This window comes from Zingiber officinale, chromosome 8A (genome assembly GCF_018446385.1).
Source record: "Zingiber officinale cultivar Zhangliang chromosome 8A, Zo_v1.1, whole genome shotgun sequence".
Lineage (NCBI taxonomy): Eukaryota > Viridiplantae > Streptophyta > Magnoliopsida > Zingiberales > Zingiberaceae > Zingiber > Zingiber officinale.
In genome coordinates, this window is record NC_056000.1 from 9,020,485 (window position 1) to 9,032,720 (window position 12,236).

Sequence of the window (12,236 nt, forward strand, 5' to 3'; positions counted from 1 at the left end):
TGTTTCGCTTCTTCCACGACTGGAGTGTGGTGAGGAATTTTGAAGTTCCCTGTATGAGCTCTTGCCTTTCAGGTACATTTAGTTTTTTGCATGACGGCAAAATTTCAAAATTAATTGTTCAAAAAATTTAATCTGATTTTCAATCGCTTGTTCTAAAATGGGGGGAAAAAATAGTTTTACCTTTCAAACTTTTATGATTATCCTTCTACAATTTATGTATATGAATGTTGTAAAATATTGACTGTACTATTATCATTTCATCTCAAACCTCCCCCCTAATATTTTTTTTATAAATATTAAACCTGTCCTCTTTGACGGTGTATATCTTGAGATCTGGAGTTTGATATTGACTCTAGAACGGGTTGAGGAGTACTGGAGATAAGTACAATCCGACTTTATAAATATTATTTTTTTAAAAAAAAATATTAAGAGAGTTAATTGTCATATAGAAATAAATTATGTTATTATATATATTTGTTTTGGATGAAAATGTTTGAATTTTTATTCTGTATATATAATGTAATACATCAATATTATGTATAAATTAGTATCTCATATCTATAAATTAGATTCAATAAGAGTGTCTCAAACTGATAAATGAAACTCAAGAATCCTACTAGTAAGCTAGTGGGATACTAAACTTGATTTTAGCAAAAAAGATTGAAAAGAATATGCTTTCTAATATCGTCAATTTAAAGTATTTATAACAACTTCTCCTTATATACATAAATATCTTAGTTTTTTTCTTAAACAAAATGAACATATAAAAAAAATATATATGCAGCATACGTTTTTAGTATTTAGAAGACACATAAATCAGATATAAAATATACAAATAAATCATCGCTACGTAGAATCAATTACGATAAATGAATTAGTAAAATAGTCGTTCCTTATCCCATTGTTCAAATTTTACTTAGTTTATTTTTTATAAACTTGAGTTTATTTGAAATTTTATCTGAGTTTATTTTATTTAGATGTTATCAAGTTTGACTTGAGCTTAGTTTGAACTTGATTTACTTAGATGTTATCGAGTTCTCAATTCAAGTTTGTTTGATTGTTTAAATTTTTAATTATTTAATTCGTTATTGAATTTGATAATTTAAATTTATTTATTTTATTTTTGAAAAAAAAATTATTAATAAATTTGATTGAATCTGCTCATAAATATTATTCACGAAGCTAAATATATATATAAATTTATTTATTTAACTTAATGAATTATTTAAATTTATTTATTTAATTAATTTTATATATTGAAACATCATAAATAAACTCTTATCAACACATGGTTCATTTACAGCCTTAATCCCGACTCCACTTTCAACGATTAGGAGAAACCAGCGTCAGAAAAACATTAGGACCTTCTTCCCAACTCGTTTCACCTTCCAAGGTTTCTCTCCTCTGCTCTGTCTCGCCCTCCTTCCTTCTCTGATCCCTCTATTTGGTTTCTAACCGATCTCAGTGACTAGGGTTTCTGCTGCTCGGATCCGAGACCACCTCGAGGATATCTTCGACGCGCGTCCTGGATAAAGGAGATGGGCATCCTCTTCACGCGGATGCTCTCCTCGCTCTTCGGCAATCGTGAGGCACGGATCCTCGTTCTAGGCCTCGATAATGCTGGGAAAACCACCATCCTCTGTGAGTACCCCCCGCCCTTTCTTCTTCCTTCGCCGGTTGCTTGGATCCGGAGGGTTGATCTAGTTCTTTGTTTCAGATCGGCTTCAGATGGGCGAGGTTGTTTCTACGATACCAAGTCGGTGAATTTTCTCTCTCTCTTTCTTTATCTCTCTCGTCCTTTCTCTGCGACATTATTGGAGATTGGGAGATGAGGTTTTTCTTTTTCTAATGGTTGAGTGTCTTGCTCCATTTGTTTTTTGTTTCAGCGATTGGATTTAATGTGGAGACGGTGCAATACAACAATATCAAGTTGCAGGTCTGGGATCTGGGTGCGTCATTCACTCTATGATATTTCCGCATCTCTGATCTAATTGCTTTCTGTTGAGTGAGACTAGTCTCGTTAAATTGACATGTTTGATTGATAAGAGTGTACAGACACACTTGTGTTTGATGCTTTCATCCTTTGCTTAGCGGAGTTTGGCTAGAATCTTAGAATGATGACTGGTGCATATTTGTGATCATTCCAATTATTCAAAGTGTAAGCATCAATTTTACATAACTAAATGGTTCGTGCAAAATAGAAGATTAACTAGATCCACCAAGTGTGAATTGGAGCCTCCAAGATTATAGAATGTGCCAATGCGGCATCAATGCTCATTGCTGGGCATTTGTTATAGGCCTCGCTGAACTGGTCATTGGGTTAAGGAAATGGCTTGATATATTACTTCAAAAATATAATTTTTGCTCTTTCATTCGATAAACATTAAGAGAAATTAGGAATTGAAGCAAGATTATGGAAATGAGTTATGTTGATGATAGACTTGCATAAAACTTGGTATAGTTTTTTCTCTTAGTTGATGAGCATTACTTGATCCCTCTTTTGCATAGCTTCAGTTAAATACAAAATCATCATTTGTTCTTGCTTTGGTTTACATGGAGGAGCGAGTAATTCTTCCTCTGACTTATTGACATTCCTCATAATTGATATTTCCATTCATATACATTTACTATACATTGTGTTGTATGCCACATTGGTGAGTTGTCAAACTTGATCCTGACTTAGAAACCTTTGTCCTTAGTGCTGAGGTGTCACAATCATGTATTTGTTAGATCATATTTGCCTAGCAAGCCTAGTGCCAGCCCTGATATTTTTAGTTTGGTGGTATGAAGGTATTTTTTTTTTAATAGGCAGAGATTCATTTTAGAAGAAAATAATCCTTTTGTTTTCAAATGTTCTAGTCTTTAATAACGGTTCATAAATTATTAACTATTCTATTGGATATTTGCACTCTCGGAAGAGGTTGAGGATTGTGTTAGACTTTGAGAAAACATCATCACTCTTAACTACTAAACACAATTAAAAATGAAAAGAAAGAAGTAGATATTAGAAGTGAATGTGGATTTTCCTAGGGTTCAATTGTGAGATCATGTAGCCAACTCCAAATAATTGGGAATCATGCTTTTCTTGCTTGCATGTTTGTTGTTGTTTTTACCTTTTTGAGGATATATCTGAAGTCATCTCGGCATATATTTTACAATTACTTTGCTATTTCTTACACTTGTTTTTTAATCATTTTGCTTCTGACATGACTTTATTGCTTAACTGAACAGGTGGACAGACAAGTATCAGGTAGTCCCTTCCCACTTTTTGTCTATGATTTTTACTATGGTTTCTTGTGCATCTGCTGAAGATACGGTTATTGCACTTGTCCATCACACTCTTTTTTATTATGGTGTGTTCCCTTTGAGAGAAAGGAAGAGAGAGAGAAGAAAATGGGGAGATTGGAAAAAAACAGCATTTTGTTAGGGAGAGAAAGGTATGGGAAGGAAGTGAGAGATTTTCTTCCGTTCTCTCAGATTTGATCCATTCAAATTGGTTGGAAATTATAGTCTCAAACACCATGCCCTGCCCAAGTGTTTTTTGATTTTCACTTTCAAAAAATTTGAGGATATATTTGCATTTTTTTGTCCTTCCTTGTTTTCATCCCTTCCTAGAGAAAAATATATTTTTTCCCTCTTCCTTTCATATTCCATCTCTGCCTCTCCTTTCTTTCTATTTTCTATTCCTCTAAAGAATCACAATATCAAGCTCTCGTCTCTTTATTAGGACCTCTTATTCTTCACATCAAACTATGCTGGTTCTTCATGTTTCATAATGCATTTAGTATCGTTGTAAAAGTTGGAACGCATATTTGTTTTCTTTTCAGAGTACTGCCCCAATTTTTACATGAATGATTGCAAAAAAATTGAGTCATATTTGTAATTTTGTATTATCTTTAATCTTGTGTGAGTTTTCATATTTTATGTTCTCATATTCATTATAAATCATACTGATGTTTGAATATTTATATAGCATACGGTCATCCTATTGGCCAACCCACTAGTACAACCAATAAACTAGTGACTCATAACTGGAGTAGGTCATTGGCCAGTGTGAATCTAATACCTATTAGCAGATATGTTTTATCTGTTTCTACATATGCACTAAGTATTTGATGCACTGTAATAACTAGCAGGTCATCATGACTTTTTCCATTTTTTGTAGACCATATTGGAGATGCTACTTTCCAAACACTCAAGCTATCATATATGTTGTTGATTCGAGTGACACCGATCGATTGGTTACTGCTAAGGATGAATTCCATGCTATCTTAGAGGTATACACGATGTACACATGCTTTTATTTGTGTAGTTAGACGACATCCAATTACATCTGAAATAAAGTAGACAAACACACATTTTACTAAGGAAGCCCATTTAGTCTAACATTAGATGGCATTGTAATTGTGTTGACTTTTTGTGTCCACACTTAGTGCCAGACAAAGAATTTGGAAATGTAGAACTCTTGTTCTTAGTTTTAAATCTTAGAGAGTTAGAATATGAATGACTACAAGATTTCAGCATGCAGTGATGATTTCAGATCCTTATTTACTTGTTATTTTTTGACTTGCTAGGAGAAGCCCATTCTAGTAACTTCTTCATTTGTAACATCTATTTGTGGTCATTTGTCTATCTGCCACATGTTTCTCTGATTAGAATAACATCATAAGAAAATAAAGACCTTATGGAAGCCATTAAAGAACTATGAAATCTTTACTATGTTTCTCATATGTTACATTATTTTGAAGCTCTAGAACATTAAGAAAGTTCCACATTGGACAGGATCATGATGGAATCTCCATTCTTGATCATATAATTTTAGAAAATTGCATATATGCATGTCTTAAGTTCCTGATTTCTATCCATTTTCCATGTCTTTGGATTTGGGTTATGGAAACAATCACATTAAAAGAAACTCCTTTATACATCAATATAAGAGATTTTAACTTTTTCTGATTAATTCCTTGTGTAAATCTGCATGATTCACAAATTTCGATTTTAGTTACTGTTGTTTAAATTGTCAAATTCCCACCATAGTTGTTCTGGGTAGTAGCATTGTTATATGTTTGGGACAAAGATGGCTTGATGATTGATCCTGTACGAGCGCTGAATCGATGAACGCTGGGGACGTGGTGCTCTCCGCTGTCTTCGACTGGTGATGTGGATCTCCGGCGGACTTGCAAAGAATCCGAGCCGAGAGGGGTTTCCCGGCGACGATCCTCCGACGCTCAAGTCAAGCAGCGAAGAAGAAGAAGAACAAGGCAACGTTACTGTGGCTAGTGATCAGAATCGCATACCTCCGTCGAAGTCTGGGGGTCCTTATATAGGACCCCGGGGAGGCGCGGGCACACTTCTCGATGCGTGCACGCTTCCCCAAACATATCTCAGTAGGTCGTGTCAGAAAAGCATACCTGATGTCATTCCGTAATCGTCCGAGCATATTCCGGATGTGACGGTGGAAGCTTCCACTGTACGATACTCTGTCCGCTCCGGCCGTCGACCATGCTGTTTGTCGGCGGCAGGTGTCTCGAGGACGAAGTTACCAGTTGTCCTTTTTGTCTCCTAGCGCTCTCACCTGTTCCCGGGCCGAGCGGACCAGCCTCTCGGCGCTCATGGCCTCCGGGAAACGCTGCTCATGTGCTCGGATGGAATTGCGCCTTATTGTCCTGCGGCTCGGCCGAGCGGCCTGTCCGCCCGGCCCATAGACCCTTTTATCTTGAGCATCGGAAACCCGACCCCTGGTCGGGCTGTCTTTCGTCCGGTCTGGGAGACCCTTGGCCAGACGTTCGGTCGGCCGGATGCTCGGTCGGCCCGCCACTCCGCTGGGCACGACCTCTGGCCGCTCGGCACGACCTTGGGATTGACCCTCTTGACCATTGACCTCCACATGTCGCTGACCTCCCGCGGATGAGGGTCCCCCGTCCTTATCACCGGATCAATGATAATGGACATTGATGGTTTATGCTAACTTGTGAAAGCAAAATCTCCAGTTGCTAATAAACCATAAATTAGTCAAGGTGCATCTATAGTTTTAGTTTATTATGGAACAGATATAATTAGAATTTAGCAGAACAGAATATAAATCACACCATCAGTAGTATTAGTTTATTATGGGCATATGCATGCTGGTAAAGCACCCAATACTTTCTTATATTATCAGGATTCTTTCGCCTATTAATTCTATTTTATTGTTTATGGTTATATATTTGATGGCAATCCATCTTTGTTTGAATTTTTTTTTGTAGGAGGAAGAGCTAAAAGGTGCTGTTGTCCTTGTGTATGCTAATAAGCAGGTTACTGAATTATCCTTATCTGAGACAAGTGCTTTGTTGTTTCTTTTCTTTCCCTTGAATTGCATTTGGAGGTTGAGTTATTATTGTTCATTCATTTCCTTCCATTCTCTGAGAGACTGTAAGGTTGATTGGCTGGCATTAATTCATTCCTAGTAATTCTCAGTTTTCAACATGCATGCATAGTATAGCCATTTAGTGAATATAAGATGTTTTTGTTACCTTGCGGAATCACTGTCCCTATTTCATGATATTCAGCACTTGGCAGTTGCCAAAAAGCTAGTTGGAAAGAAACTGATCAAAGTAGGAAACCTGCGTCCTGAAATATGCAAACTGCTGCATCAGTTGTAGTTGCAGTCCTTAATTGGAAGTGTTTATTAACAGAAGACTTGTTTTGTTGAATTTATCTATACTGATATGCAGGATCTCCCTGGCGCTTTGGATGATGCTGCAATAACAGAAGCCTTGGAACTTCACAAGATCAAAAATCGACAGTGGGCTATCTTCAAAACTTCAGCTATAAAAGGAGAAGGGCTATTTGAGGGCTTGGATTGGTAAGAACTTGCAAATGAGCACCACACTACTAGCTCTTTTGCTTTGTTTTCTCGAAAACAGTTTGTATTATCATAATAAAGTTGTCTTAGATAATTATTCTAAGCAGCTTCACTTAAAAATATTTTTTCCAATTATTTGATGCAGGCTTAGCAACACTCTAAAATCTGGCTGAGTTAAATTTTTGTGAGACCTTGTGTACGCAGCCAGTCAAACTCAGGAGCGTGTATTCTGAAAAGCTGCATTGGTTGTATGTTAACTTTGATTTCACATCTTGTTGGTTCGTAGTTTGATTGGTGGAAGATGTCATAGTATGAGTTTTACGTGTAAAGGTTTGAAGTCATTGGAGTAAATAATTTTACCTTATTTTATTCTACTAAATTTTCTTTGGAACCAAGGAGAAATTCAATTCAAGTATGATTGGCTGTTTCAATCATCTGACATACTGTTACAGTGCTTGCTTTAGGAGATGGTCTGAGCCCCATTTTCATCTCATATTAGAAGAGAATTAATTATTTATTGGAATTAAACTTAATAGTAATTAGGTTTATCTCTTCTCTTCTCTCCGGTGCTGTTGATTTCGATGCCGATGTTCATTGTTGATTTCGATGCCGACGTTCGTTCTTGATTTTGATGCCGACATCTTTTGTTATCGATTTCAACGTCAATGTTCTTCGTTGTTGATTTTGACATCGACGTCTCAACCGCCGACAACCGTCTGTGCTCCGGACGGTAGCTCCTAAGGGTGTTGGACAGTAGCAAAAGGTTGCTGTCTCTTTTCGTTGTGTCGCCAAGTTGCCCTCGCCATTGTGCATAAAGTTGAGCCGTGGTTCCTCTTTTGGATTGTGTCGTCTTCTTCCTTTGGATAGTACCGAAGTGGAGACGTGACTTAATTTAGAAAAGTCGTCTTGAAGGTATCTCAGTATGGATATCGATAGAGACAATTCTTGGAAGGATTGTAACGGATATCGATAGAGGCAATTCTTGGGAGGATTGTTACTCGATGTTGTTTCTATACGTCTACAGTAGAGATAATTTCTCTATGAAAATTTTTATTTTGTTCTATGGCTGTTGTATATGTGTATATCTTATAGGCATGTGTGTTATAATAATTTAGAAAATTACTATATTTTATTTTTGCAATATAATTTTTAAACCGCACGTATAAATCCCAACATAATTGACAGTAAGGATAAAGATTAGAATACTCAAAAAAAAAAACGTTGTGTGATTTTTGTTTTTGTTGACATTTTGATATATACATTGCAATCCATTTGAATGTGAGAAGGAACGACAAATGGACACGATCTCAGAGAAATGACCACATCCATACCGAACTAACTTAGGGGTGTAATCGAGTCGGTCAAATCAAGTCAAACTTTTGAATATTTAAATGTGACTTATTTATATTCGAGTGGAATTTAAATTTTATTTAATGAATATATTTATGTTTCACGAGCTTATTCGAATTTTTATTGAGTCTAACCGAACTTAATAAATATAAATTATAAATTTAAATATTGATTAAAAATTAAATTATATATTTAGAAACAATTAATAATATTCTTATTAAAATTTATAATTTTATTCTAATAAATAAATTTAATATATTTGTTTACGTATTTCATAAGTAGAGTGTAAATCTATAAATTCAATATCAAAATTATTATTTTTTTATTTAAAAGTTGATTCATGAACTTAACGAATATGTTCACAAGTTAACGAGCCGAATATTATGAAACTTGAGTTTAGTTTGTTTATCTTAATGAGTCTTATTAAATGAGCTCAAGTGAGCTTTTATTAAATCGAGTTTCGAATAGTTCATAAGCGACTTAGATCATTTACACGCTGATCCTGTCCGAATGCCGAATCAACGGACGCTGGGCACGTAGCGCTTCCGGCTGCTGGCGTGGATCTTCGACTGGCGGCACAAAGCTCCGGCGAACCTGCACAGAAGTCGGACCGAGAAGGGATTCCCGGCGACGACCCTCCGACGCTCAAGTCAGGCGAAGCTCAAGAAAGAAATAGTGGCTTTAAAACTCGTAGACTGCGTACCTCCGGCGAAGAATGAGGGCCTTTATATAGGGCAGCGAAGAAGTGAGTGTACACTTACCGAGGTGTACACGTGTCCATGGCCCATACTCTAGTAAGGACTTGTCAGTGAGCTTCCCTAACCCATACTGCTACAGTCTTAGCATGTCCTCGATGGGACAGCGGAATCCCCTGTCACAAGATTTGGAGCATGACCCACACGTGAAACATACCTGCTGTCAGAAAAAGACGTTCCTTGTCCTTTTCCCCTTTGCTCCAAATCTGGCTTCCGGGCGGACAGCTCCCTCAACATCCGGCCGGACATATGCGGTGGTTTACTTGGGGAGATCCTCCATCACGTCTTTACGGGGACTATTAGCAGTGTTACCTTATGGCTTTGGCCGAGCGTGAGGTCCGCTCGGCCCAGCGACCTTTTCCACTGAGCGCCGGAACCCTGATTTCGACAGGGCGCCTTTAACCATCAGCCGAATATCGTCCGGTCGGCAAGTCGATCGGACCCATCCCTCTCCGGGCGTTCGATTCCATCGGCCGGCCGGCCGTCCGGTCGAACCCGGCCCTCTCCGGATGGACAACTGCCACTGTGGCTTCCACGTGGCGTTGACTTCACAGGGCGGGGTCCCCTGTTCTTACTACCGGATCACTTGCCTCCCCTTCAAGTCTAGTCGAAGGAGGCGAATAGTCCGACTGACTGGACTAAGAATCCGGCCGAGCGGTTCCTCCGTGCTTGTATCATCCGCTCGGCCAACCATAGAGGTAGCCTTAAGCGAATCAACAATGGCATTCACCGGATCTCCTCGTGTTCTGCGCCAATCTTCGACATTAAGGTTGAGCATGCTTTCATTAAATGCTCCGAATGATTGAATGCCACGTGGAGCACTGCCATCGGCGTACAGCGGCGGTGGCGTGGTGTTTTGATGTGATCGAAGCGATTCGAAATGGACGGCTCGATGCATGCTTTGATTCTCGTGACCTGGATCCAACGGTGGAGGCCGCCCGGCCTTCACCCTATAAATTCTTCGTTTCCTTCTCTTCCTCACCTGCCTCCGCGATTTCGACCATTGCCTCCTGCGCTTCGGAGCTCCGACGATCCTGTTTCTGCTCTCCGACGCTCTCCGGCGCCTTTTCCTTGATCCCTTTCCCCGCAGCAAGGTTTTATATCTTTCCTTCCTCCTTTCCGGTGTTTCCTCCGCATTTCTTTCTCAGTTTCGATCCTTGAAACTTCCTTTCGTTTGTTGTTGTTTTGCTCCTGCCTTTTGACTCCTCCCAATCGGCCCATGACTAGCTCTTCCAATCCCGAAGATCAGTCGCTCGGCCCATGGTACACCACCATGCAGTCCCGATTCGAACAGCGGGACTTCGATATTTTGGCAGACAATTTCGAAATCCCAGAGGATTTCGAAATTCGCTTAGCTGGTCCTTCCGCTCGGCCTCACAGGCCGCCACGCGGAGCTTTCTGTGTCTTCCGAGACCAGTTTACCGCCGGTCTTCGTTTTCCTGTACACCCATTCATCATAGATGTCTGTAACTTTTTCGGTGTGCCGCTCGGCAGTTTAGTACCCAATACCTTCCGTCTCATCTGCGGTGTTGTCGTTTTGTTTAAGATTCACAACATCCCCCTCCGACCGGAGGTCTTCTTTTATTTCTATTACCCCAAGCAAGCCGAGCCGGGCACCTTCATGTTCCAAGCTCGACCCGGCTTGGTCTTTTTCAACAAACTTCCTACTTCCAATAAACATTGGAAGGATTATTTTTTCTACATCTGTATGCCCAATCAGGCAAACTTCCCGACCCAGTGGCAGGTCAGTCTGCCCCCCACTCCCGAGTTGAAGAAGTTCAAGACCCGACCGGACTACCTCCACGCTGCAAATATACTAGCCGGTCTGCGACTTGACATCAACAAACTTCTCCACGAGGGAGTGATGTACATCTTCGGGCTGAGTCCTATACGGACCCCTCTTCCGGCCGGCTTCGGTAAGAACTTTGGTTGGGCATTTGCTTTGATTGCTAACTGATTTCTTTTTCTTTCTTTGCAGCGGACATCGTTATGGATTCGGTCATGGCCGGTGTTTTGAAGAGGAAGGCGGCCGCTCTGGAAGCCGCGGCGGCCAGAGAAATGGAAGCTTTGGGTATCCAACCGGTCAGATCCCACGAAGGAGAGAGCGGGACTCAGGCTGAGTCGACCGCTCCCGCTTCTCAGCAAAACGTGGCCAGCGGAGCCACTCCTCCTGGAGAACCAACTGCCCCCGAGGAAGGTTCCGCTCGGGAGGAGGGGCAGCCCTTACAAAAGAGGCGTCGAGTGGAGACTCCCCTGCGATCGGCAACCTCCGCGGTCCAACCATCCGAGCAGGTCACTGCAACTGCTCGGGGCAAGGCGCCAGAGACCGAAACCATCTCGTCCGACCGGACGCCTTCGGATTGGGACGAGCTAGCTGCTCCAGTGGAGGCTATTCCAATCAGCACCCTTCCGCCCGCTCGCCATTCAGTCCAGCGCTCGACCATTCATTCCCAGTTTTCTGCGCCGGCTTCTGATCCCCTTCCGACCGCCGGTCGGACGACCCCCGGTCATGGCCGCACGATTCGGGTCACTCTTCATCTTCCGACTGAAGAGCTGATTCCAGAGGCCGACCGTCCATCTGCGCCCGAGCACACCATCACCTTGAAAGGGCCCCTAGTTGAGATGTGGGCCGATGCTCGGGCCCGCACTGCGCTGATACCCCTCGGAAATTTAGCTAACAGTCATATGCAGCAGGCCACAGGGGTAAGTTTGTAATCTACCAACTTTGGTGTTCATTCTTTCCGATCGGCCGCTAATAACTATAATTTTCTTTTGCCAGAGATGGGTGGAGGAAATTGCGGTTTCCAACCGCTTGGCCTTGGTGGATGAAGAGCTACGGCAACTGAAGGCCGCAGTTGGTCCGTCCGGCCTTCAGGGCCCTTCCTATTCCGAGCTGCAAAAGGAGCTGAAGAAAGCTCAAACTCTGCTGACGGCCGAACAGAAGAAGACAACCGACCAGGCCCATGCCTTGGCCGAGTCCGAGCGACAGGTCAAGTCGCTTGACACGAAAATAGGCCTGGCCACCACTCAGAAGAATACAGCTATCTCCGATCTGGAGAAGAAGAACGTTGAGGCTCAGGGCCTGGAGCTAAAGATAAAAGAGTTGACAGAGCAGCTCGACAGGGAGAAGGCGGGCCGCTCGGCCGACGCGGAAAAGCTTAAGAATCTGAACAAGGCCCTCACAGGCTCCCAGGCGGCTTTCAAAGAATATCAGGATGCCGAGCCGAGCCGAGTCGCCGCTCTACGACAGAGCTACATCCGATCGCCCGAATTCTAGGAGAAAATCT

At 41.2% G+C, this 12,236-nt stretch overlaps 1 protein-coding gene across 1 annotated transcript; it reads left to right on the forward strand.

Moving 5' to 3' along the window:
* The first annotated feature begins 1,280 nt into the window (after positions 1 to 1,280).
* LOC122012298 (ADP-ribosylation factor 1-like) lies at positions 1,281 to 7,278 on the forward strand. The gene is made up of 9 exons (XM_042568788.1): positions 1,281 to 1,393; positions 1,473 to 1,641; positions 1,718 to 1,756; positions 1,887 to 1,949; positions 3,232 to 3,250; positions 4,166 to 4,277; positions 6,246 to 6,293; positions 6,714 to 6,844; positions 6,990 to 7,278. The coding sequence occupies exons 2-9, from the start codon at positions 1,539 to 1,541 to the stop codon at positions 7,015 to 7,017; spliced, it is 543 nt and encodes a 180-aa protein (XP_042424722.1). The 5' UTR covers positions 1,281 to 1,393; positions 1,473 to 1,538; the 3' UTR covers positions 7,018 to 7,278.
* The last annotated feature ends 4,958 nt before the right edge of the window (positions 7,279 to 12,236 follow it).